Source organism: Ochotona princeps, chromosome 8 (genome assembly GCF_030435755.1).
Source record: "Ochotona princeps isolate mOchPri1 chromosome 8, mOchPri1.hap1, whole genome shotgun sequence".
Taxonomy (NCBI): Eukaryota; Metazoa; Chordata; class Mammalia; order Lagomorpha; family Ochotonidae; genus Ochotona; species Ochotona princeps.
The window spans coordinates 77,929,962-77,954,879 of record NC_080839.1 but is presented as its reverse complement, the minus strand read 5'-3'; the positions used below and the strand labels follow the sequence as shown (position 1 = coordinate 77,954,879).

Here is a 24,918-nt window from a genome sequence, read left to right as displayed (position 1 = left end):
CCCACCGAGAGCCTGGGCAGGGCGCTAGGCGACTTTCCGGCACACCAGAGAAGCCAGGAACGAATTGTGAGCCTGCCACTCCAGTGTGCGACTGTCCCTCTTCATGCTCTCGCAGGGAAATAGGCAACCAGCTTCTAAACCTCACAAAACCAAGACCTTTCAACCTGCATGTAAACACACACACACATGATTACAGCTCATCTCTCATGCTCTCAAAGCTAACGTGGCTTTAGTGGGAGGAGCAAGCGGAGGCAAACTCAGGCCACCGAACTCATCCATGGCAGCACAGGGCAGAGTCCCAGCCTCTTGCCACCATCCCGGCTACCTGCTCGCGCAGGGAGTCCCTTACTTTGGGAAGCAAAGCAGAAGTCCGATTCCCAACTGTTCCCCCGCACTGCTCAGGCAGATGCAGACTCCGTACGCATTCAAGGCAGCTGCCATGCTAAACCACCCCAGCAGACACGGTGACGAAGTCACCCAGAGGCTATGTGGAAAGACCTGAGCGGATTCCACAACACCACCACTTCTGGGTGTTTCAGAGCTGGCATAGATCATGGCTCCCAGCCCGGACACACGCAGGGTAGGGAGCTCACGCAGGCTGGGGCTGGCCGCCCTGGCCCAGTGCCCGGCTCCTGGGGTCCGACCTGCCTTAGCACTCCCACACCATGCACCCGCAAGTTTTGGTCGGTTGTTTCCGGGTGCTGACAGCAGACCAAAGAGTTCGACTATCGCCCAACTCCTGAGTGCACCTGGACTGGACTTAAACTGACGGCCCAGGTCAATCAAAGGTTTCTAGGGGACACCACAGAGGCAGGGAGATATGGGGAAGGGTCGCACAGTGTCCACAGCCCACGCGCACTCTGCCCCAGTTCTACAACTTCATCAGAGCTGACACAACCTGCTGTCGCCTCACCTGACAGTGCACTCTGTCACAGTCACTGCCTGGCAAATACTGGAGGGTCACCCTAGCCAGGCCTGACTCGGTCAAGGTGGCACAGGGCCAGCCCCAACCTCTGCTTGAGCTCTCAGCAGAACACTGGCAGCCAGGCCCATGACTGCAACTGCCTCCCTACGCTCTTGACCACCACCCTCTGCCCCGTTTCCCCTCCAGCTGGGCTTCCCAGCAACCCTCCTGCTGTCCCACCAGGCCCTCTAGGGTACCACCTGCATCAAGCTCCGGCCGCTGCTGCCCACACTCACAGCCTCAGGGCCCATGGAGGCCTTCCCTGAGAGCCCTCCTCCCAGCTCCTTTCACACCCCCTTGTCTTTAGAATCCACAGCAGCAAGACCCCTCCCCTGGGCCCAAGCTTGCTCAGCCCCACACACCCCTTTGCTGGCCAGCTGAGAGCATTCTCATGTCCAAGTCCCGAGGCCCAGCCATCCCAGAGGGCCCCAACACCCACACATGTGCACCAACAACAAGGCATGTGTGTCCAGGACTGACATGGGCCGGGGCGTCCAGGGGCCTCAGCTCAGCACCCTGTTGCCATCCTTTCTCTGTGCCCATGCTCCCGAGCCAAGGACCTCAGGGGAAGGGCCGAGCAAACACACCTGGGCCTATCCAAGGTTCCAAGGTTCAGAAGTCCCTGGCTGTTTTGACCCGACCCCGACCTGACTTTTGACCAAACAAAAGCAGCTGGCCTGCACTATGGGGATGTTAGAAGCACAACCTCCAAAGTCCGCCTCAAGGCTTCTGGGGGCCACAGCTCTCCCCTGCCCCAGGGTTCCTTCTGCTTTTTATCCATTCTGCCCCAGAAAGTATGTGCTGCAGAGCCCACCCCCTCCCAAAAGTCAAGGCAGCATGATTCCCACAGGTGCCCAGGGACCCCTCACGGCCATGGGGAAAGCTGGCCCAGGTGCCTGCAGCCTTGCACCCACGACAGGCAGCAGCAGAGGCAGGCTGAGTCCCTACACAGATGCCAGAGACGGTCAGACTAAGTCCCTTGAGCCCTGTCTGTCCCTTCATCTAAAGTGCCCTCGCCCTGTCTTCTGGGAGCAGATCAGCCTCTGTTGACGTTAACTCACTGGAATGAGGGTGTGATTCAGCTAGCCACAGGGTTCTGATTTCTGGACCCATAAAGCCACTGCTTCTCCCACAGGTAACACCTCATGGTCAGGGTCAACTCCAAGGTTTTCTTCTAAGGGAACTCCAGACTGGGGTGGAAAGTAACTCCTATCTGACATAGCCCCAGATTGGCTCAAGCCCATCAAGATTCCCCCGTGGAAGGACTCAAAGTGGACGACAACAAAGCCCATCCAGAGTGCAGCCCTCCTTCCTCACCCAGACCACGCCCGCGAGGTGCCCGTGGCCTTGGCCACGCCCACGAGGTGCCTGTGGCCTTGGCACCCTGGGTCTTGGGGGCAGTTGACTACACAGCAGGAAGTGACTCGCTTGGGCCCAATTCATCTGCAAGGACTCAGCTCACCAGAGCTTCTGCTTCTGTTACCTGCTCTCCGGACTGCTATGCCCACCCCGCTGGGTGCCCACTTGGGGCTGCCCTGCTCATCCAGCCTGCAGGAGCTGAGTGTGCTGTGCCTCCCTGTGAAGCCTGCTCCTCGCCCTCAACGACCCCAGCAGAGAGTCGGTAAAAGTGGCACAGAGCCACTGTGGCCGGAGCTTCAGCAGGTCCACCCCGATCGACTTCCTGTTCCTTTGACTTGAGATTAGCATGGGGCGGAAGTGTATGACTATGTGTTGCCTGTTTGTGTATATGCTCATATAAGTGAGTACACGTGTGTGCAGTGAGTGCATGTGTGTATATGACTTGCATGAGTGCATTGTGTATACACGCATGTGTTGTACATGTGTTTGTGTGTGGACATGTGCTGAGATGTGTATAGACTGCATGTTTGTGGATATACATGTAAGTGTATGTGCAGGATGTGTTTCTACATGACTACACGACGAGATGTATATGATCATATGACGAGGTGTGTTTGCATGTATGTGTGTAAATGTGCGTTACATGTATATACAACTGTATGAGTAAGTGTATGTGAGTGGGTACAGTGTAAGTGTGCATAAGTGCATAATTGTGTGTGCCAAGGAAGACTGTGTGAGTGTACATGTTGTGTACATGTTGTGTACATGCTATGTATGTGAATGTGTGTGGAATGTGCATAGGGCTCTGCGCAGCACATGTGTAGCTGTGTGGCTGTATCCACGTGTCTGTAGCTGTGTGTCAGAGTACGTGTGTGTAAGTGTTGTATATATGAACATGTGAGAGAATGTGCATAGGGCTCTGCGCATGTACGCATGTGGCTGTGTGACTGTACATGTGTGCCTATGACTGTGTGTGCAGGTACTCACACAGACCACTGGAGAGCCACTTGGTGACACACACGCCTCTCTCAGCATCTCTTTCCTGTCACACCCCTCCATCCAGTGCCCGCAACGCCCCTCGTTCCTCTGGGCCCCTGGCCTCGGGGCCTCCCGCCTGGACTGCCTCCTCCTCCCTGCAGTCCGGCATTGCCACGTGTCTGACAGCTCATTTCCAGTCAGACCCCACATCTGCTCACCAAAGCTTGCCAGAGCCCTGCAGGGCAGTCGCCCGCACAGCCTCCCGACGTAGCCATTAGGCTTCCTGTTGTGACCTGCCCACGTGTGCCCATAGTGCACACAGCAAGGCCACCGTAGTGTCCAGTGACGCTGTGGTCATCATGGGGTGGACGCCCCAGCCACATGCCCAGAAACCCTTGCAAGCCCTAAGCGTTGCCTGCACCCAGCTGTGACGACATGGAAAACTGTACCAGGCAGGAGGGCGAGGCTGGCACCGAGGCACACAAGGGCATGGGCAACACAGGTGGGCATCCTTGGAGCAAGGACACAGAGAAGCAGGGAGCTACAGAGCAGCAAAGGGAAAGCAGGCCAAAGGACTAGGTTGCAAGGCAGCTGTGTGGGGGCACTCCCCAAAGGGGGTTCCCCTGCAAACAACGGCCCCAAGCACTAAGGGCACAGGCAGGCAGGGAGTACAGAACGTAGCAAGCTGCCAGAAACCTGCCATGCAAACCACACTTCATTCGCTGTTAAAGAAACTCTAATGGATTTTTAGAAGCCACTCTGGGGCAAAAATATGGCAGCTTTGGCTCAAAGGAGGCCACACAGACCTGGAATGGAGGAAGGAACAGCAGGTGTGTGTGCGCAGACGCGTGTTGGGGGAGACCTGAGCCCAGGGGAAGTCACGGATGTACAGGGCAGACAAGGGCGGGACAGCGCTGGACAGCAGGAGGCCAACTGACAAAGAGGGGTCCAGGGCTTCTCCCACCCACACACACACACACACACACACACACACACGGAGCCGTGCGAGGGGGCCTACGCTCCACATGCATGTCGGAGCATCACCTTCGGCACAGGTCAGACAGGAAACCTGCCGCCCACTCCTCCCCTGGCTCTCACGCACACGCACTAGCAAAATGCAACTTTCTGATTCTTCAGGGTTATGGCTGTTTGTGCACTTGTTTCTCTTTTGGTTTTTATCGACATCATTTGCTTTCTTGCTGGGGAAAACGAGGGCTAGCACAAGTTCAAGCTGTCCCTAAAACCCTACAGCCTCCGGTCTGGGCACAAAGGGCAGGTGCACACAGGGCACGGTACAGGCCGGCCTAGCCCAGGGGTGAGTCCCCGGATGCATCCTGCCAGAACTGTGCAGCCACCCTGCAAGGGGCGGGGCCTCGCAGAAGTTGGACAACTCCACCTGGGTAAACTAGTGCTTATCACACGAAGGTGTGGGGAGGTGGGGGCTGAATGAATCAGGCAATTAACATTACCGTGGATTTCGGAGGAAAGCAAGGAGGCCGACCTGGATGGTCCAGTCCTTGCCCTGAAAGCCCAGCAGACCAGATGCCAGCGTCAGAGCCCAGTTCTCGGCGACTCCACACTGGCCCCCTCCGTGCTGCCCAGCGCTGACCTGGGAGCCAGTGGCGGGCAAGGTGCCCTCTCTCCTCGCATGACTGACTCCCCCTTCACTCCTCGAGATAAAGATCATCTGGGCTGAAGTTTCCGACTCCGGGATCTCAGCCAAGGCATGAGCTTCTCAGAGGTTAAAGATGACTTTCCAGTGCTTCCAGGGGGGCTCCAGTTGAAGTTAATTATTTCAAAAATGCTTAAGGGTCAAAATGGGTATCTCCATCCGAACAAATCCACTGTCTGTCTACAGGCCTGCGGGGTCCACAGGATTGCCAAGAGCTAGGGTGGAGGCTGCCCTGAGGCTGCAAGGGGAGGATGGCGCCTTCTGCTTGCCAGGGATCCCCGGGGACCCAGCCGCAGCCACCGCAGCTGGCCACGCGTGGGAGCTGACAGAACCGCCCGCTAACCCAAGCGAGCCAAGGCCCCACGGCTGGCCAGTCAAAGCCCACAGGTGCCCACCAGAGCGGAACAGAAGGCAAAAGTACAGCGATGAAAGGTTGTATCTGTTCCCTGAATTCAGACCTGCTGTAGCCCGCAGGGCGGAGGTAAAGATTTAGACAAAAGTCAGCCTGTTCTACCCTGAGGCAGGAGGCGCTGAGACCTAGGAGTGAACAATGCCGCTGTGCAGTGGTCCTTTTGGCCCTCCAGATCTTCCTTAGGCCACGGGCTGGGCAGATGCAGGGTCCCCCTCCATGCCCACTCTGACGACCTGGCCTCCTCCCTTCTCCCTCCATGCAGGCTCCCAGGATGTGCGTAGCGTAAGCCCTACCATGCCTCCTGGGAACTCCTGTCCCCAGGGTGGTGTCATGCTCTGGGTCCCAGCCCGAAATGCCACTCTCAGTGCCCATCCTAAAAGCAAGGCCAGGCACTGGTGCTGGTGTGGCAACTCTAGGCACCACCTGCAATGCAGCTCCACTTCTGATCCAGCCCCCTGCTCACCCACCTGGGGAAAAGCAGTAACAGATGGCCTGAGTGTCTGGGTCCCCGCTGCCCAGGTGGCAGACATGGGTGAAGCCCTGGGTTTCTAACTTCGCCCTGGCTCAGCCCTGGCCATGGCAGCCATTTGGGGAGCAGCCAACAGGTGGAAGATATCTAACTCTGACTTTCAAAGAAATAAATTTTTAAAAATAAACAGAAGCAAGAGCAGGTGGGTGGGGCTCTACAGCATCCTAACCAATGCCCTCCAGCCCTCTCCCCTTGAAGCATCACTACTGTAACTATAACACCTGCCCAGTGCTGTAACACCAGATCCCATGCCCTGTGCTCCCCAGGCGTTGGGGAGGGCACCCCAGGCTCACCTCTCTGCAAGCTCCCCACACTGCCCTGCAGAATGCCCCTAGTCCCCTTCCCGTCCCCCTCCCTCTGCCCGTTTCCTGTGCTGCGTGCTGAGAGCACCAAGGTGAACACTGAGCGAATGGTGACTGAGCACGTCCACCTGGCAGTGGGCATCCAGTCACTGTCACATCCCAGAAGACATCCACAGTGGCCTCTCACGCAGGCTCTGAGGTCTGCCCCCACCCCAGGCCTCCCGCACCCTGCCTCCGCCCACTCCTCAGGGAGACTGGGGGCTGTTTCCCAGGAACTGTGACCTGGGGCAGAGGGCCTTGAAATAGCCCTGCTGTAGTTCCTCCTCTCCTGGGATGAGGGAGCGCTGGGTAGCTCCACGCAGACAGACTGAGCCTGCAATGGCGGGCCTAGTCCCTTAGCTGTCCCTCAGCCCAGGGCCCTCTGCCTCCCGATCCTCCTTCAAAGGGGGCATGTCCACAGCACTCCAGAGAGCAGGGAAGGGCTGGCTCTCTCCCATGTGGTGGAAGATCCACAAGACTGGGCCAGCAACGTCACCCTCCCAGAGCACATTCTCTATGTCCAAGTCCCCGTTCCCGCAGGTGACTCTGGAAAGTTGATCGTCCTAGGAGGACATGTTTGCAAGCACAGCACACCACGGCCAAGAGGCTCGCTGAACGCTCGGTCACAGGAGCCACTCCCACAGCACCTGCAGCCCTGCAAACCAAGCCAGGGAGCTGCCAGGGAACACTGGCACCGCTTCCATCTTGGAAAGCCACAAGGTAGTCACCTAAGTTGCTCTGCCCCCGCCTCCCGCATCTGAGGATACCACAAATTCAGCCTGGCTCCATGTCTGTCCCTGCTCCGGGCCAGCTGTGGTCCACAGGCACACACAGCCAGATCTGAGAGCCGCACGCACGTTCTCAAACCCAAGACAGGAGCACTACAGATGCAGAATTGGTATCAGTGAAATGAGCCCAACACAACTGTGGCTTCAGGATCCAGAGAAAGACATCTTAGTCCAAGCATGCGGTGTTTCATGAAAAATCCTGGATGAAACACATTGTACATGAATTTAAAATTCACATTTGCACCCAACATGCTTGTCTTTTAATTCCTTTTTCCACTAACTTTTTGAAGACCCCTTCACATATCCAGGTCTGAAGCCACAGCTGTCTGTGTTCTTGCTTGTGTCCCTGGAAGACACTGTGAGGTAGAAATACCCTGGAGAGATGAAGGAGAAATAGATTCCATTGACTCATAGCTATTCTGGAAGCTTCTGTGGTTGCTGGTCACTGTGGAGACAAGCAACGATGAGAAAGGACCACACAGCAGCTGGCTGGCGGGACAGGACACTACGCGTGACTCTGACACCTATGCTCAGGACCAGAACACCCCGGGGAGGCAGCGTGAAAGCCACCAAGGGCCCAGGCGGAAGTTAACCATGCCTACTCACCTGGGCAGTGTACACTAACCTCTGCAGTACACGCTAACCTGGGTGGCATATGCTAACCTGGGTGGTACACACTAACCTGGATGGTACACACTAACCTGGGTGGTACACGCTAACCTGGGTGATGTATGCTAACCTGGGTGGTCCACGCTAACCTGGGTGGTATATGCTAACCTGGGTGGTACACACTAACCTGGGTGGTACACGCTAACCTGGGTGGTATATGCTAACCTAGGTGATATATGCTAACCTGGGTGGTCCACGCTAACCTGGGTGGTATATGCTAACCTGGGTGGTATATGCTAACCTGGGTGGTACACGCTAACCTGGGTGATATATGCTAACCTGGGTGATATATGCTAACCTGGGTGGTACACACTAACCTGGGTGATATATGCTAACCTGGGTGGTCCACGCTAACCTGGGTGGTACACGCTAACCTGGGTGGTACACACTAACCTGGGTGGTACACGCTAACCTGGGTGGTACACGCTAACCTGGGTGATATATGCTAACCTGGGTGGTACACACTAACCTCTGCAGTACACGTTAACCTGGGTGGCATATGCTAACCTGGGTGGTACACACTAACCTGGGTGGTACACGCTAACCTGGGTGATACACGCTAACCTGGGTGATATATGCTAACCTGGGTGATATATGCTAACCTGGGTGGTATATGCTAACCTGGGTGGTCCACGCTAACCTGGGTGGTACACGCTAACCTGGGTGATATATGCTAACCTGGGTGGTACACGCTAACCTGGGTGGTATATGCTAACCTGGGTGGTATATGCTAACCTGGGTGATATATGCTAACCTGGGTGGTACACGCTAACCTGGGTGGTATATGCTAACCTGGGTGGTATATGCTAACCTGGGTGGTACACACTAACCTCTGCAGTACACGCTAACCTGGGTGGCATATGCTAACCTGGGTGGTACACGCTAACCTGGGTGGTATATGCTAACCTGGGTGGTATATGCTAACCTGGGTGGTACACACTAACCTGGGTGGTATATGCTAGCCTGGGTGGTACACGCTAACCTGGGAGGTACACATGGAGGCACTAGGTCCACTAACTGCCTGTGAGGGTCGATCAGTGTAGCAGCGATTTTGAAAGTCTGCCCAGCTGTCAAGATGGACCCCAGCATTGTTCCTAGTTGACCCTGGTGGTTCATGGTGGCCACTCTGTGTTCTCATGAATACACTGGAAAGCTTTTAACACCAATCCTGATCCCCCAACCGTGCTCATGTGTGTTGCGGGGTGCAGGTGTGTGCACTGCCGGTATTGTGTGCCTCTGTCCACCCCTCTGACCTTGCTCTGCCACATGGGGGGAGAGTGAAGCAGACTGAAGATGTCCCCTGAGGGTGACAGCTGAGGGAAACAGGGGGCAAAGCACCCCCAAGTTCTGCCCTCCTTCCCACCTCCACCTCCAGCAGCCCCTGGAAGAAGACGAGAAAAGAGGTGGCTGGAGAGCGGGGTGCCCGAGGCAGGTGGAGAAGGGCACCCGGGGGCCTGGAGCTGCCCACTGCCACCCTCGACTGGCCATCACCCGGGCCCTGATTCCTCCCGCTCCTTCTGCAGGCCAGCCCCAGCCTCCACCACAGGGAGAGGGCACTGGGCATGCCCTTCTTTGAAAGACAGATTTGTTCGAACACCCATCTGCTGGTTCACTCCCTGAATTTCACAAGACTGAAGTCGGGTCAGACCAAAACCAGGACACCATCCTGGTCTCCCACGGGACAGAACAGACCCAACAACACCTGGGCTATCTTTTGCGACCTCCAAGGCTCATTCGTAGGAAACCAAGGCAGAAATCAATCCCGAGCCCTCCAGTATGGGGTGTGGGTGTCCAGGTTAGCATGTACCACCCAGGCAGCAGCTCAACCAGCAGCCCAGGGAGGTGTTAGCCGGATCACAGCTCCTGAGGGTGCCTCCAGGACACCACACCACAGCCTCAGTAGCTTCAGTGTGTGCATAGATGGTCCCCTCGTGCTGCCTCAGAATCCAGTGGCTCCCACGAGGGCAGACATGGGGCCAGCCTGAGGTTCAGATGCAGGGGTCAGACAGCGGGCCCAAGAAGCAGCATTTCTCCCAGCTTTCCTGCGGACAGGCATTCCCACCCTCACACATCGAGAAGATCCCCAAAGACAGGTCGTGCTGGTCCCGGATTCTGTGAGGAAGCCCCTGCCCTGGACCGCCACGGTCCCTGTCCTTGTGGACAGCTTCAGCAAGGCAGCCCTGCCCAAGCAGGCTCAGGTGCCAGGACACGGGCAGAGGGACGGGTGCAGGCCGCCTTAGGGGACAGAGGACGTTTCAGGGGAGATGGCACTTGAGACCTGAAAGACAAAGAGTCAACAAGGCAGTGAGAGCAAGGATAAAGTGTGTCCCTGTGTGCAGCCAGCAGGTGTGGCCAGCGTCGTGGGAGAGGAACAGGCAGTGGAAGCTGAGGCTAGAGAGCTGGCCAGGCTGTACCTGCTGGGCTCCGGGCCAGCCCTGGCCTGGGCATCATCCGGGTGGCCTGGCCGAACACCTTGGCCGCCGGCCACCTGCCAGAGGGGGAGGGGCTGACCTTGTCCAGGTCAGGGGCGACTGTCCCAGGATCCTGCACTGAGAAGGAAGGGGGTGAGGGGCAGGGGGGGACACAAGAGCCGGCGTGTCTCTTTTCTCCAGAAGCAAACTTAGAGGAGGCATTGTCAGTTAAAGAATAAACAACGAAATGTAACTCTACCACTATGCTGCCAAAAAAGCAGGACTCACGGGGTTCCTCCAGGTCCCTGCAGGACCGGATAAACTTGGAGTCACGGTGGGGCAGGTTCTGCAGGCTGGGTTTAGCCTCAGATGTTCGCTGTTCCCTGCACTTCCCAGGGCACACCTGGGCCTTCTTGGGACCCTGTGTTGCCGATTGGGGACCAGGGACCCTGCAGACCTCTTCATTAACCTCTTCATTAAACTCAAGCGTCGCAACTGGACCTTGAGGCTGGGACGCACTGGCAGCCAGCTTGCCCGGCGTGCCTTCACTCACTCCTGCCGCATGCCTCCCTGCACTGGGCACTCCTGAGGTGGGTGGGGCAGCATGACTGAGGGAGATCACCTTGCCTGCCTGCCTGCCAGGCCAGCCGGTGGACAGGGGTCCAAGTGAGGCCCTGCCTCCAAGTGTCTCCACTCTCTGAGGCCTGGCTAGGCCCCCAAGATAATCAAGACACTTGAAAGCTCATCCAGCCCCGCCCTGTGCTCTGTGACTCACAGCCCCACATCTTACCGAGGTGAAACGCACTGACCGCACCAGCTGACACCCAGCCCCGCAGGCCAGGAGGCCAGCTTGCCCTCGATGGGATCCGATGAGCAACCAACTCCCAGGAACACTCCTGACCCTGGAGGTCAGCCTCACCCACGGCTGGACACAGTGGGGACGAGGGGCTCACAGCAGGATTACAGCATTCAAATGTCCTTTACGGGGCCGGGGTTTGGTGCGTCAGAGTACATGGCGCAAGTCCCAGCTCTGCTCCCAGGGCAGTTCGTTGCTGCTGCACACACGCACGCACACACACACACACACACACACACACACACGCCAGGATTCCCCAGCAGACAGCTCCAGTACTGTGGCCCCTGCTACCCACATGGAGACCCACACCCAGTTACGGGCTCCTGGCCGCCGCAGGCATGCAGTGGATGACAGGCCTATTTCTCTCTACCTTCTCAAATATAGTAAAAATAAATCAGTATAATAAATGTAATCGCACAGGCGGAGGCCGCCACGTGTGAGTGGCTGTGCCGTCCTTCTGAAACAGCCAGAGTGACGTCAGCTAAAGAAGTAAGAGGAAGGAAAAGCAGGCAAGGGGTCACTACACTTGGACGCCGGAATGAATGGTGGCCTCCCTGCAAGTCAGGCTGACACGGCCACAGCGGCGGTCACCCCGACAAACAGCCACTTGCTTCCTGTCTGTGCTTTAACGCACAGGGCCATGCCACTCAGTCCGTCTCCACCAAGAGGCGCTCACCATCCCCCACTCACCTGGGACCAGCATGGGGCACCCGCTCACCACCCCCCACCCTCCCACCAGTCAGTACAGGGCACCCGCTCACCATCCCCCACCCTCCCACCAGTCAGTACGGGCACCCGCTCACCATCCCCACTCAGGACCAGCATGGGGCACCCGCTCACCATCCCCCACCCTCCCACCAGTCAGTACAGGGCACCCGCTCACCATCCCCACTCAGGACCAGCATGGGGCACCCGCTCACCATCCCCCACCCTCCCACCAGTCAGTACGGGCACCTGCTCACCATCCCCACTCAGGACCCGTGGGGCACCCGCTCACCATCCTTCCTGGGAGGCCAGAACAGGGAAGTCATTAAAAATGGTCTGGCAGGTACAATGCCCTCAGGGCTTCTTGCAGGGCTAAGAGGAAAGCAGAGCTAAGAGGGACCAAGACTGGGTTGGATCCAAGCGCCTAGTGGAATTTCAGGCTTTCTCTGCAGCATGCCTTCCATGTTCTCAGATCCTGTGCCCACACACACAGCCACCCCTTAGTGCCACACGCATGGGCTTGGTACATGCTGTAACATGGATCTGCCCACCTCCCCAAGGGCCAGGAGCTCCCTGAGCAGACCATAGCCCAAACTCTGCAGCTCTGTTTTCACCCACATGGCAGGCACTGATGCCCTCCACTTCCAGAAAATTCCACCTAGGAACTTGACTCATACCTACTGTGGGTGTCCCCTGTCAGTGCTGAGGGGGCTGGGCTGGTACCAGGGGACCCCGTCACACAGAGCGATCGGTGCAGTTCTCCTGGTTATCCCAAGGACAGGCCCCTTGAACCCACATCTGGCCCCTGAGCTCACTGGCCCTTCCACCTTCTGCCACAGCCTGAGCCCCCCCCCCCCGGCTGTGGCCTCCTGACCTCGACCCCCCAGCCTCCAGCCCCAGGAGCCACTGTCAGCCTCTTCACTTCATAAATGATGCAGCTGATGCTGGCACTCTGTACAGCAACAGGAAGCAGACCCAGGTGACCATTCTGGTATGACAGAGAGCCAGAAGGCCTGCAGCCACCCACAGTGACTGTGGCAGCAATCATGCTCATGCCATGCCCGCGACTAGCATCCCTGGGTCCAGGACAGGCCGTCATCATGGTCCACTCTTCTGGGAATGTCACTTCTGGGCACAGCATCCCCCACCCACCTGCCCCTGGCAGGATTCCCAGCGCTCCAAGTCCTCCCTGGCCTCGTTGTTGTCAGACTGCTGCATCTTGATCTTTGCCCACTTGCTGCTCCAGGGCTGGGTCCCCCACATGGGTGAAGGGGTCCAAGCACTTGTCTCTTCCGCTGTGAATTTCCTGGCCGTCAGCAGGGAGCTGACTCAGAAGCGGAACAGATGGGACTTTGAACCGGCGCCCATATGGGATGCTGGTTATGACTTAACCAGGCATGCCACAACGTCAGCTCCACCAGGACTGCACCATTGTGAACCAAACCCTAACCACTGTCTGCAAGTCTGATACCATCTGGTTGCCACAATCCCAGCCCACACCTGCCTGGGGCTCACCACACCCCCTGCCTCTTGCGTGTGCCAAGAATTCACCAGGCACTCAGGCCGAGGAATGCTCACCCTGGATGTCACCCCTTCCACAACTGCAGCTCCCCAGGTACTCTTAAGGCCCTCTCCTCACCTCCTCGGCTCAAAGGCCCCCTTGTGAGTGCAGCCTTCCTGGAGGGTGCTGCGCCCTGGATCTGCACCGCTCGCTCCCGAGCCTTGCTCATGGCCACCCACTGGGACGCTATGCAATTCACACGCCCTCAACCTGCCTCCCCCGGCTCTTCTCCCAGGGGCCTGGTACCCCGGGGATGGGAGGGCTCTGCCACTCGTGCTAGTGTTGCCAGATGCTTTCTAAGCTCCCACCAGTGCCTGCTGCAAAGGAGGCAGCTGCAGTTCCGGAGCCTGCAGTCCGTTCTCTGCTCCAGCTGGAGGTAAGAGCAGAGGGACTGTCCGCTTTAAGACCAGCCATGTGGGCTCACTGACCTGTTTTCATTAGACTGTGTGCGGGTTCATTAGTACGTGCCAACATGAATAACAAGATGACGACAAGTGGCTTCCTCCAGGCCTGCCCTGGCTGTCACTTGGGTGGGACGACAGACACACAGTGTGTTGTCTCCACGGCCAGGCTCCTTCCCTTATCTTCCAGGGGCCAGCCCCTCCTGGGGACACAGCCAAAGCCAGGTGCTTAAGTTCCCCCTGCTGCCCAAGCCAGGGGTCCTCCAACTGCCTTCCCTAGAATATCCCCACAGACCCAGGCAGGGCCTAAGAACTCAAGTGCTCTGCAGGGGTGGGCACCAGCGCAGCAGCTGGCTGCTTGTGATGCCCTTATCCAGCCGCAGAATGTCTGGTTCAAGTCCCAGCTCCTTCACTTCCGACCGCACTTTCTGCTGCTGTGGACCCCGGGAGGCAGGAGGGCCGGTGAGGAAACTCAGGGTCCCAGGGCCCAAAACTAAGAACAGGTGCCCTGTTCTGACTAGGCACTAGCAGGGAGCAAACAGTTCAGGGATCTCCGAGCCCCTTCCTCATCTCCAGCCCCTGTGGAAAAGCTCCACACAGTCCCCTCTGGAAATCTCACATGGATGGTAGTCATTGCTGGGATGGGGGCAGCACCTGCTCGGGAGTCAACCCAAAGTTAACATGCAGCATGGAGGAGTGCTGGCTTGCCGGCCTCAGAGCCCGGCACCGCTTTGGCAAGCTCGCTGGCCACTTGCTTGCCACTTCAACATCGACCCACCTGAGCTCTGCAGAGCTGAGAGGGGTCCCTGAGGGGCTGTCAGGAGAGGCTCCCTGGGCTGTTCCAGCCCTGTAAGACCCCAGAGCAGAATTCCTACATTCCGCAGCCTGACAGCAGCATGGAGTCCTTGGTTCTGGCAGCGGTGACGTCCTCCTCCCCCACCCCCACCTTGCTATCTGAACCTGCCAGCGCTCAGCTGCCTGTGTCTTCACAACTGTCATGGCCCTGTCATAAGGGGCTGCGGCCGCGATCACAGCGGCAGCTGAGAAAGTTCTAGATCCAGCAGACAAAATACGGGGCCATTCACTGTCCCTATAACACTGACAGGCTTTACTCTTCATGTATCTATCCCAAATGCAGAGACCAAGAGATTTTTTTATCCACTGTTTCATGACCCCAAATAACTTTCAGCTGCTGCAGCTTGGCCAAAGTCAGAAGCCAAAACCTGAACCTGGAAGATGGTGCAGTGACACCGGCAGCCCCAATAGGCACCAGTTCAGGGTCCGGTTGCTTCACCTCCAATCCAGCCCGCTAGTGATGTGCCCAGAAAAGCAGCAAAGGTTGACCAAGTGCCTGAGACCCACAAGAAACTCCAGGCCTCTTGATTTCCTGGCTCAGGCCCTGCCCATTGAGGTCATCTGGGGAACGGACCAGTGGACGGACGATCTCTTCCTTTCTCTCTCCGTGTGTGTGTGTGTGTGTGCGCGCGCATGCGTGCGTGGCGGGTACAGAGCGCCCCATGCCTGAGACGTTACCTGTTGCCTCCAGGGTGCCCTTTTTAGGAACCTGCAGTTACGAGCAGAACCAGAACTCCAACCGAGGCCTTGGCCCAGGGATGAGAACTTGGCTGTCCCCACATGCCAGTCTCAACAGCTTTCTTGTAGTTAACACTGAGCACACACATGCTTCCAACACTGGCAACACTTGGCAGCAGGAGGCAGGTCCTGCCCACGGTCCCATTCCACCTGCCACCCCTGCCAAGTCTGGGGACTCTTGGGACTCAGGGATCGGACGAGCACTCTGGGAAAACCCCCAGGGAAAGTTCTGTGGCTCAGAGCATCAGTGGCAGCAAGTCGTGGGATGGGGTCAGCACACACCTCTCCTGCATATAGGCCACGCCCCACAACCACAGCAGAGCCAGGGGCTGAGAGATGGGGTCTGCTCTGCCCGCCTTGGCGGCTGCTCCCTGGCACTACCAGCCCTTGGCTTGGAAGAAGGACGTCCTATGCTGGAACCCCCAAAGCCCCACCTGACCACCTCCTCAGATCCGGCCCGGCCACTCTCTGAGATGGGGTGCCGGGGTCCCCACACACAACCAAGTCTCCGTAGCATCCTGAGGAAAGGCAGCCGTGGGCAAGGCACTTCCAGGATGCAGGCTGCTGCAGCTCTGCCTACCCCCAGGCCTGGCACAGGAGCTCTTGTTGGCGGAGGAAGACGAAGCCTGCATTCAGACGCAAAGCAATCAGCGCTCCGAGGGCAGCAGTCAGTGGGATGCACCACAGGACATCTGCTGCCCCAGAAGAAAGGGGTCAGCCTCGTGGCACAGTGTGTCAAGCTACCACTAGCAATGCCACATCCCAGAGGGGCGCCAGTTAAGAGTCCTTGGTGCTGCGATTCAGTTCCAGTTCCCTGCTAACATGCCTGGGAAGGCAGCAGTGTTGGGAGACCAAGGTGAAGCTCCAGGCTCCAGCCCCACGCCTGGCTGCTGCAGCCACGGATGGTGAGCTAGCAGACGGAAGATCCACCCCCCTCCACCCCTTATCTCGCTCTTTCTAACTCTATCTCTTCCTCTCTCTCTACAAAGTTTTCAGAACAAGAAATAAAGCTCTACTAAATATCCAAGATCACACCACAGTGAACACACAAGATCCAAGATCACACCACAGTGAACACACAAGATTGTAGTGAGAAACTTGAATTCTCCCGTTTCTCTTGTGGAAATCACTTCAGCTATCACTGTAACAAAGCCCCACTGTGCGACGCGCCCAGCGCCGGGAAAGAATGCCACAGCCCAATCCGTAAAAACAACGCAGGTGGCCTTTAGGCCAGAAGACCGCAGGCAGTCACACGCTTCCCCGCCCGTCTAGCAGAAAGACAGACGGTCGGAGAGGGTTACAGAGGAAGAAGAGTCAGGAAGAGCGGTGCGAGGGAGATTTAAACTAAAGTGGGGGGTTGCTTCCACCCTTCACTGATGGAGTGGTCATTTCACTGCCTCAGGTGGCTGTCAGAATTCAATCCTTCCAGGTTGCAGCCTCAGGTGGCTGTCAGAATTCAGTCCTTCCGGGTTGCAGCCTGAGGTTGGGCTGGAAGCAAGCTCCGCCCTCCTCTGGTTACCAGGGCATCCATCAACCACAAAACTTACTGGCTTAGGAGAATCATTTTGGGGACTGCCATCCCAGCTGCTCTAGTTCTGACCCAGCTCCATGCTAACGGCCTGGGAAGGTAGTGGAAGATGGCCCACAGGGACCCTGCAGCCACCCGGGAGACCCAGAAGCAGCTCCTGGCTGCTGGCTCCCATCTGGCCCAGCTCTGGCCATTTGGAAAGTGAACTAGCAGGTGGAAGATTCTCTCTCTCTTTCAAATAAAAATAATCTTTTTTAAAAACTCATTTTTGGCTATTTATTTGAAAGCCAGAGTTACAGAGAGAGGGGCAGCAATCCACAAGAGCCAGGAGCCGGGGGCATGGGTGCCAGGGGCGCGAGTCGCTGAGTCTCCCAGGCACACTGGCAGAGCAGAAGCAGAGCAGATGGCACAGGAGCCAAGCAGTGGCATGACCCACTGCACCACAATCCTCACCCCAAAACAACAGCAGTGGGCTCTAGTGGGTTGGTGTGTGTGTGTGTGTGTGTGTGTGTGGTTAGCTGTGGCAGAAGCCAAGGTCACCTCACTGGGCTAGACATTCCAGTGTCGTGCTTCCCTGCAGGCGCATAGCTGGGAGGAATGGGTGGTGGGGTAGGTCTCTCCTTGAGTCCTCTATTCCTGCTGCCAGCTTGTCCTTCCAGGCCTCCCTGGCCTGCACCGCCCACCCTGGGTCCCAGCTTGTCCCTCCAGGCCTCCCTGGCCTGCACCGCCCACCCTGGGTCCCAGCCGCAGCATCTCTGCCTCAAGACTTCAAGGATTCTGACACCGTTGCTTCTTCTACCACAGGGTCAGCCCAGGACACCCTGGAGCCTGGGCATCCACCCACTAGTGTTAACTGGGCAATGCCCTATCTCCCCACAGCGGAGATCTCAGAGATGGCTGAGCGACACCTGTGACACTAATTACCTACCCCCCAGCACTGCCCCTGCCCAAAAATGTCCAGGTTTCAACCACAATGTCACTCATCCCGAGCCAGGATAGCACTGTAGGAAGAGATGACAACACACACTGGAGCCACGTGACAGCAGCTTTGCAGCAGGGTTCGCCAAGGTCCGCAACGGGCAGGTGTGCACCTGCCGGGCTGAGCTGGACAGCTGAGAAAACAACTTTCTCTCTCAGTGAAGGCCCAGAAAGCCCAAAGAGGATCCAGAACTGAAAAAACACAGCAACCAAAGCACAGAATCGAGTCGCGGGCTCAAGAGCCAGCAGCCAGCAGTACTCACAGCATCCCCTGTGCAAGGACTGCTGCAGGGCTGCCCCGTGGGCCGAAAAAGCTGGGCCAAGGCACCTGCAAACTCCCGGAGAAGGGCTCCAGGAGGAGCCGAGCGCTCCAGCCAGGTCAGCGCTGCAAACCCTCACAGCCAGACACAGCACAGCCAACAGTCACACGCAGATGGCAAACCACGAGGCAAGGCACCTCCACTTGCTGGGATCCGTAGGGGAACCATGGTGGACCCTGCACTGCTGTTGCAGCCGAAGAACTGAGAGGATCTGTGGCCAACAGACCCGCCCTCAATGACCCTGATAAGACTGCCTAGGAAGGAAATGAAGCTGGCAGGGGGCCGTGTGGACGGAGGAGGGCACCAACAAAGGAGAAGGGAAGGTGTGGACACAGATGCAAGGTTCCTTCCCCGTTCCTTCTGACCCAACAGCCTGGAAGCCCCTGGACTTATGCACTTATTATCGGGGCCTCCTGAGCGGTGGGCCCTGCTGGGAGCTTACCCTGCCACACAGCCACACCTGGGAGAGGTGGGCATGGCAACGCAGGTGTGAGACCTCCTAAAACCTGGGCCACCGCAGGGCAGAGGAGGGTGAGGGCCCCACAGCTGGCCCCTCCGGCCCCCAGCAGCAGCAGTGTTGGCCTGGAGCCAGGGAAAAGGGGTCACACAGCCTGGTGGCCAGCAGGGTGTTGTCCCCGAAGGGGCGGGCCTCAGTGTCTGCTTCCATGAAATGGGGACATTGGCCTTTGGGTCAAGGTGGAGGGCAAAGGCCTGTAGGGTGCAGCAGCTCGTAACCGGCCATTCTGTGCAACCGGAGTGTCTACCAGGCCGTTGACCAGGACGGCCCTCTCCCACGCTTTGCTCCTTTCCGTGGAAAGTCTCCGCGCAAAGTCTCCATGCAGTCTGGCATGCAGCTTGGGACCAAATGCGCCGCCTCCCCGTCCTTGTGTCCCAGCTGTCCGCACTGGCAGTGGTGGGCAGACCACCACAGAACTGACCCAACCCCGCACGGTTCCCACTCGGCCTAGTCCCCACCACCCGCGGAGTCCCCACTGGTCATCTCCTGCAGGACAGCGCCCGTGGTCAGGATGCGTGCGACACAAGCGTGGCTGAGCCTACCACCCTTCCAGCAAGCCCTCCCTTCCAGCAAGCTCTTTGAAGACAAGTTAGGGCAGTAAGGACCCGCCTCCAGGGCCCACGGACAGGGCGCGCGGGGCACGCACGTGGTGCTAGGCGGCGGCTTCCTCCTCACTGAAGTCACAGACTTGGCTCGCCACGGCGGGACCAGCGCGCAAACGCGGCTGGAGCCAAAAAGGAAAAGAAAAAAAAAAGTAAGCAAAGTGCACACAATGTGTTTCTTGTTAGGGATTCGCACGCTGGGGACTGGGGTTTTGCTTTGGGGGCCGCATTATAATACGAAGACGCATTCTGATCCCGGCCAAGCCCGCCCTCTTCGTCGGCTGCTGCGGGTTCCCACGGGCGCCGGCGGGCGGGCAGCCGGGCCAGCACGGCCAGGGGTCCCCGCGGCAGTGACCCGGGCTCCCTGCGGAGGCCGAATCCGCAACACGCGCCCGGGTGTAGGGGGAGGTGGAGAAGGGGGTAGCAACGCAGACTCTGTGACGCCTGCTCGCGGGCGGCCCAAGATTGTTTTCCAAGTCCTTATCTCTCACTCAAGTTAATTTTCTGTTTTAATGTGGTGACCGGAACGAAAGTCAAGGGGCAAATCCTAGGTGAAGAGCCAGTTGGGGTGTCTCGTGGCCCTGGGAACACAGAATGTCCTGGCGCGCGCTCCGAACTTAGCTTTCTTTAAACAGAGCTGACAAGCGATGTCCCCCAAGACCACCGCGAGCGTCTGAGTGTCCCGTGAGGAGGGACCCAGGGGCGCGCGGCCGGGGGCGGGGTCGCCGCCAGCGCCTGGCCAGGGGCGTTCTTAGCCCTGTGCAAGGCTACGTGCCAAGCAGCCAGACAGGTCGCCAGCAATACCCAAGGGCAGAAAGACAAACATCCCCTTGTTTGCTTTCTGTGGCTTCGCTCCTTTTCTTTCCCTCGCTTTGCCCCTCGTCTGAGGCCCGTTTTAAACCCAAATTCGGTTATCTGGTTTCTGGGCAAGGGCTCCCCCTTTGCCAAGGCACTGAATAAACAAGAACAAAACTTGGACTCCTTATGAAAGCCAGATGCTGCTTTCCTCGAAAACTTAAACTCTAGGGAGCCTAAAAATGGGGGCACGGAACTCGTGCGCCCCCACACTCGTCCCCACCTCCTCCTGCCGCACCCGACCTCAACTTCTCGGGAGCTGGGACATTCCCGCCACCACCGCCCAGTGGCTCCTCTCCGGGACCCACAAAAACCAGCGCGAATGACACTAAATCACAAGGGTATCCGCCAAATTTCCCCCTGAGAGCTGGGACCGACCCAGGCGGCGTCCCCAGGCCAACTGCGAAGCTCCTGGCCTCTGGCCGCTCTCAGCCGGACAGATCTGGGCCGGGGTTCAGCCCAGTCGCCGAGGACGCACGGGGGGCGGGGTGTCGTTCTGGAAATCTGGGGCGGGGGTTGGAGCGGTGGTGGGCAACCTCCCAGCGGTCCAAGCAGGGTGGCAGTAGGACCCAGGGCTCGGGTAGAAAAGGGGACAAGGAACGGGCATTTCCAGGAGGCACACAAGGTCACTCAACCCGGTGAACAGCTTGTGGGACCCTTCTGGCCCTGCACTAGTTAAGTGACCTCCCATCCGCCCTTCCCTCGCGCCAGCCTCACCCTGGGCGCTCCAGTTACAAAAGCAAATAAAACCCAGCAAAATGTTTCGCTTTGGCAAGCTCCCGACCACATTACATCTCCTTTCGCCAAAGGAACTCTCCCTCTCCCGCTTTAACCCCCAGCCCCCAAGCCTCGCCCCCAAGCTCTTTTCTCTTTTGGGTCCTCCTTCTGGTCCCCTAAACCAAAAAACTGAAGCCGCACAGCCGCTGCAGGTGCGCGTGGGCCGGCGGCCGCACGGGGCGAGCCCGGGACGCCAGGGCATTGATCAGCTGAGCGCGAGCGCTGAGTGACGGCGCGGTTGCCATGGCAGCCGCCTGAGCGGCGCCACGAGGACACGGCTGCGGGGCGGCGTGAACGGGCGGCGTCACGCGCCTGGCGCCAGCGAGTCTGCTCCGGGGCTGCGGCTCCGGCTCCGCCACGGCCCGGCCCGCGCGCCGCCGCCCATTCATCACCTGTCAGAGGCCACGTGGGGGTGGGGAGGTGTCCCGGACCGAAGGGACACAGCTGCGAGCACCAAACTGCGGGGAGAAAGGCGCGCGCACCCCCCAGCACCAGATGTGCGGGGCGGGCCTGGAGACGCGGCCCTGCGCCGGGACTGCAGGGCGGCCTGGGCGGAGCTGCTTCTGATTACCTAGCGGGGCCCGGCGCGCGGAGGGCGCCCAGCGTCGGGAGGAGACGCGCGCGGCTTCCCGCGCAGGTCTGTGCCTTGAGTGGGGGGCGTACCCTCGTGGGAGCCCCGGGCACGCACCCCACCCCCGCCAGAAGTTCCTCGCGCCTTCCCGGCACCCGGCGCTTCCTACAGCCCGGAGCATTTGAACTTGAGTGGCCGCAAGTGCCGGCCCGCCTTCGCCCCTGGCCACATTTTGAAGTGCCCTTTCACCCGCCAGGCGAGTACTCGGCCACGGAGTCCTCCCCTCCCGCCCCCAGGCAGCTTCGTGCTGAGCTTAGCGAGACCTACCAGGAGTAGCGCAAGCCTTTCCCCCTCCAATCATTAACTTATACAGCCTCCTAATCCCCTTAAAATGAGCCTAAATGAATGCACAACCGAGCAGCTTGCCAGGGGACTGGAAGGCGACCCGCTCAGCGGGCACACTGCAGCCGGAAAGCCTGCGCCGTCTTTAGCTGTTTTACTACACCAGGGCGCGGACGTCGCGCGGCGGGGGACAATGTCCCGATTCCCAGGTGGCAATCTGAGGGCCCCCAAGGGGTTTGCTGACGTTGGCTAGTCCCGTGCAGTTGTCCCAGGGAGACCGTCGCGAACCCAAGCAGTGCCAGTGCACAATCTGTTCCGCCGCGGCGCGCGCGACCCAGACGCACGCTCGCCGTGCGGGGCTGGGCTGGGACCCGGGCGCAGCGTCCTGGGAGGCAGAGGGGAGGGACTCCGACCCGAGTGGCCGGCTGAGTGTTTGGGAAGCGACAGGCACCACCCGTGGGGCACAAGGTCTTCATGTGGCCACCGGGCCCACTGGAGGAGGAATCATTCATTGGAGGGGAGCGCGGGGTTCCCCGCGGGAAGCTTGGCTTCCTGTCCCTTGCTGCCCGCTTTCTCGGCGCTACACGGAGGGCCCCGTGGATTTTACACTCCCCGTTGCATCTTAATTCGGAGCTTGAGTAAATAGCCGGGCACTTTCAGCTACACTTAAGGAAGGCGTTCATTGAAAGACTGGGACAGCAAATCCCAATACCCTTCCTCCCCTTAAAAACCGCGGGAACAGGCCAGGACTAAAGCTGACAGCACACCAAAGTGAAAGGCCCGCTGCCCCGAGCCAAGCGACACCTGTCAGTCAGGCGCGGGGCGCACGCAGCCCTCCAGGTCCCTGCGCGCGGCAGGTGCAGCCCTCCCCAGGATTCCCGACCCGCGGGGTCCAGACCGTGGGCCCGCACGGGAGCCGAGGAGAGCCCGGCGCGAGGTGCGCGCGGCCTCGGGTGGGGACCCCCTCGCTCGCGCCCCCCGGAGGCCTCGGGCGGGCGGGCCGGAGATGGGAGCGTACATGGCCGTGTGGGCGGGATTTTGGGGGGGGGGGGGGGTCTCCAGGCTTTTTCTTATCTTAAAAAGGAACTGCTTTTGCCAGCGTAGGTGCTGAGTGGTGAACGTCTGCGCCTTCTCACGTTGCCCTCCGACGCTCCTGGGCGCTCCTTGGCCCTGCTGCCCGCGGGCTGCAGGCCACCGCGGCCTTGCCCCGCACCGGGACCCACTCGCCCGCGTCGCTGGGACTCCCAGGGCTCCCGCGAGCTGCAAGGTGTGCGCGGGCAGGGCCGTAGAGCGGGGTTACGCGCGCGCGCGGGGACGGAGCCGCCCGCGCCTGGAATGCGGGGCCGTGGCCCGCGCCCCGCGCCTACCCTACTCTATTTACCACCAGCTGGGCGCGCCCCGCCCACCCCGCGGGGATTGGCTGCCAACGCGGAAGGACCCCGCGCCCGCGCCCGCCAGTGGGAGCGCGCGCTCGGCCTGATGGACACGCCGCTCTCCGCCAATGGGGACGGGAGGCAGGCCGCTGGCGTGGCGCCGGCGAGCGCGGATAAAAGCCGCCCCGCCGGGCTCCGGCTTCATTCTGCCGAGCGCGGTGCGGCTCGCGGGCAACTCTGCAGGCGGCGGCGGCCTGAGCCCCGGGCAGCCCCAGCGTCTCCCTCGGCGTCTCCTCCCCGCGCGCTCAGCATGAAGGCCTTCAGCCCCGTGAGGTCGGTGAGGAGGAGCAGCCTGTCGGACCACGGGCTGGGCATCTCCCGGAGCAAGACCCCGGTGGACGACCCCATGAGCCTGCTGTACAACATGAACGACTGCTACTCCAAGCTCAAGGAGCTGGTGCCCAGCATCCCGCAGAACAGAAAGGTGAGCAAGATGGAAATCCTGCAGCACGTCATCGACTACATCCTGGACCTGCAGCTCGCCCTGGACTCGCACCCCGCCATCGTCAGCCGGCACCACCAGCGGCCGGCGCAGAGCCCCGCGGCGCGGCCGCCGCTGACCACGCTCAACGCGGACATCAGCATCCTGTCCCTGCAGGTGAGGCCCGCGCCCCCGCCGCGCGCTAACTTTACCTTCCGAGCCGCGCGTGACACCGCTGCGAACTTGGGGCGTGTGCGTGCGCGTCGGAGCGTGTTGGGTGCAACTTGGCGGGTTTGCGCGGGTGCAGGGAGCGGGGGTCCCTTCTCCCGTCGGTGGTCCCTAACGGGCTGCGTCTCTCCCCAGGCTTCCGAGTTCCCCTCCGAGTTCATGTCAGACGGCAGCAAAGCGCTCTGCGGCTGAGCACCCGGTGAGTGCGCGCGCGGTCTGCGCGTGTGGCTGCGGGACGCTGGCCTGGGGACGCCTTCGCTGCAAGCGGTTGACGGCACCGAGCGTTAAAATAGAAGCTCCGGGGGCAGCGGCCGGGGAGGGCTGCGTGGCCGCGGCGGGGGCTGGCACCGCGGAGCCGGCGCCGACTCCCGGCGTGTGTGGGAGCCAGACTTGCCTGCCCGCTAACCCGAGGGCTGTTTCCAATCAGGCTGGCGCCTGGGGTGGGGGGCCCCGCCGCGGAGAGGCCGGCTTGCCCGGCGCCAGACCGCCCACCGGCCCCGGCCCCCGCGGGTCCCTGGCGCTCACGGGCACGCCCGTCTCTGCCCGTCTTTTGCAGGTGTGTCTGAGTCGCTTCCCTCTTTCCTTTGCACAACACAGACCCACAGGACCTTGGAAGGCGCCGACTTGTCAACCATTTCGCAAGGAGGACAAGTGGAGTGGACTTTCTCAGAAAAAAAAAGAAATGGAAGGAGCAGCAGGAGTGCCGTCTTCCCGGGGTGTCCTCTGGCCAGGACTGTCAGCCTCATTATTTATGAAAAGACTTGTCAGCCCTTTCCGTAGGTGGACGGCGTAGCTTCTTTCTAGTCCCACCGTGGCGAGCGGAGAACCTTGGCCTTCGAGGGGCTGCCCCCCCCCCCCCCAGCTGTGCAGACTTTGCCTTTCTGGAAAGGCAGAGCGTGAACCCCAGCAGGAATCGGTGTGGAGTTCTGAGAGCAAGTCTCTGGGTCAGAGGTTGCCTTTTGGACCTAAGCCGACTGGATGCTGTGTATATGTTTATATATATCTATATCTATGGAGTGAGATCTCGCGAACTCTCATGAGAGTGTGCCTGTATAGTGGCAGAGACGCGTGTCTCTGCGTCAAAATGGCTAAACTTTTTATAAAAGT

The 24,918-nt window shown here is 59.5% G+C and overlaps 1 protein-coding gene across 3 annotated transcripts in view; it reads left to right on the top strand.

Moving 5' to 3' along the window:
• Positions 1-23,369: 23,369 nt before the first annotated feature.
• ID2 (inhibitor of DNA binding 2) overlaps positions 23,370-24,918 on the top strand; it is a 42,093-nt gene continuing 40,544 nt past the window's right edge. The window contains exons 1-3 of one of the 3 annotated variants that reach the window (XM_058668305.1): positions 23,370-23,760; positions 23,947-24,010; positions 24,409-24,437. In XM_058668305.1, coding sequence (XP_058524288.1) covers positions 23,413-23,760; positions 23,947-24,003 — 405 coding nt within the window. In that variant the 5' untranslated portion in view covers positions 23,370-23,412 and the 3' untranslated portion in view covers positions 24,004-24,010; positions 24,409-24,437. Of the gene's footprint in view, positions 23,761-23,946; positions 24,011-24,367; positions 24,472-24,918 lie in introns of those variants that run through there. The other 2 variants (XR_009246005.1, XM_004582589.3) reach the window with 2 other exon arrangements.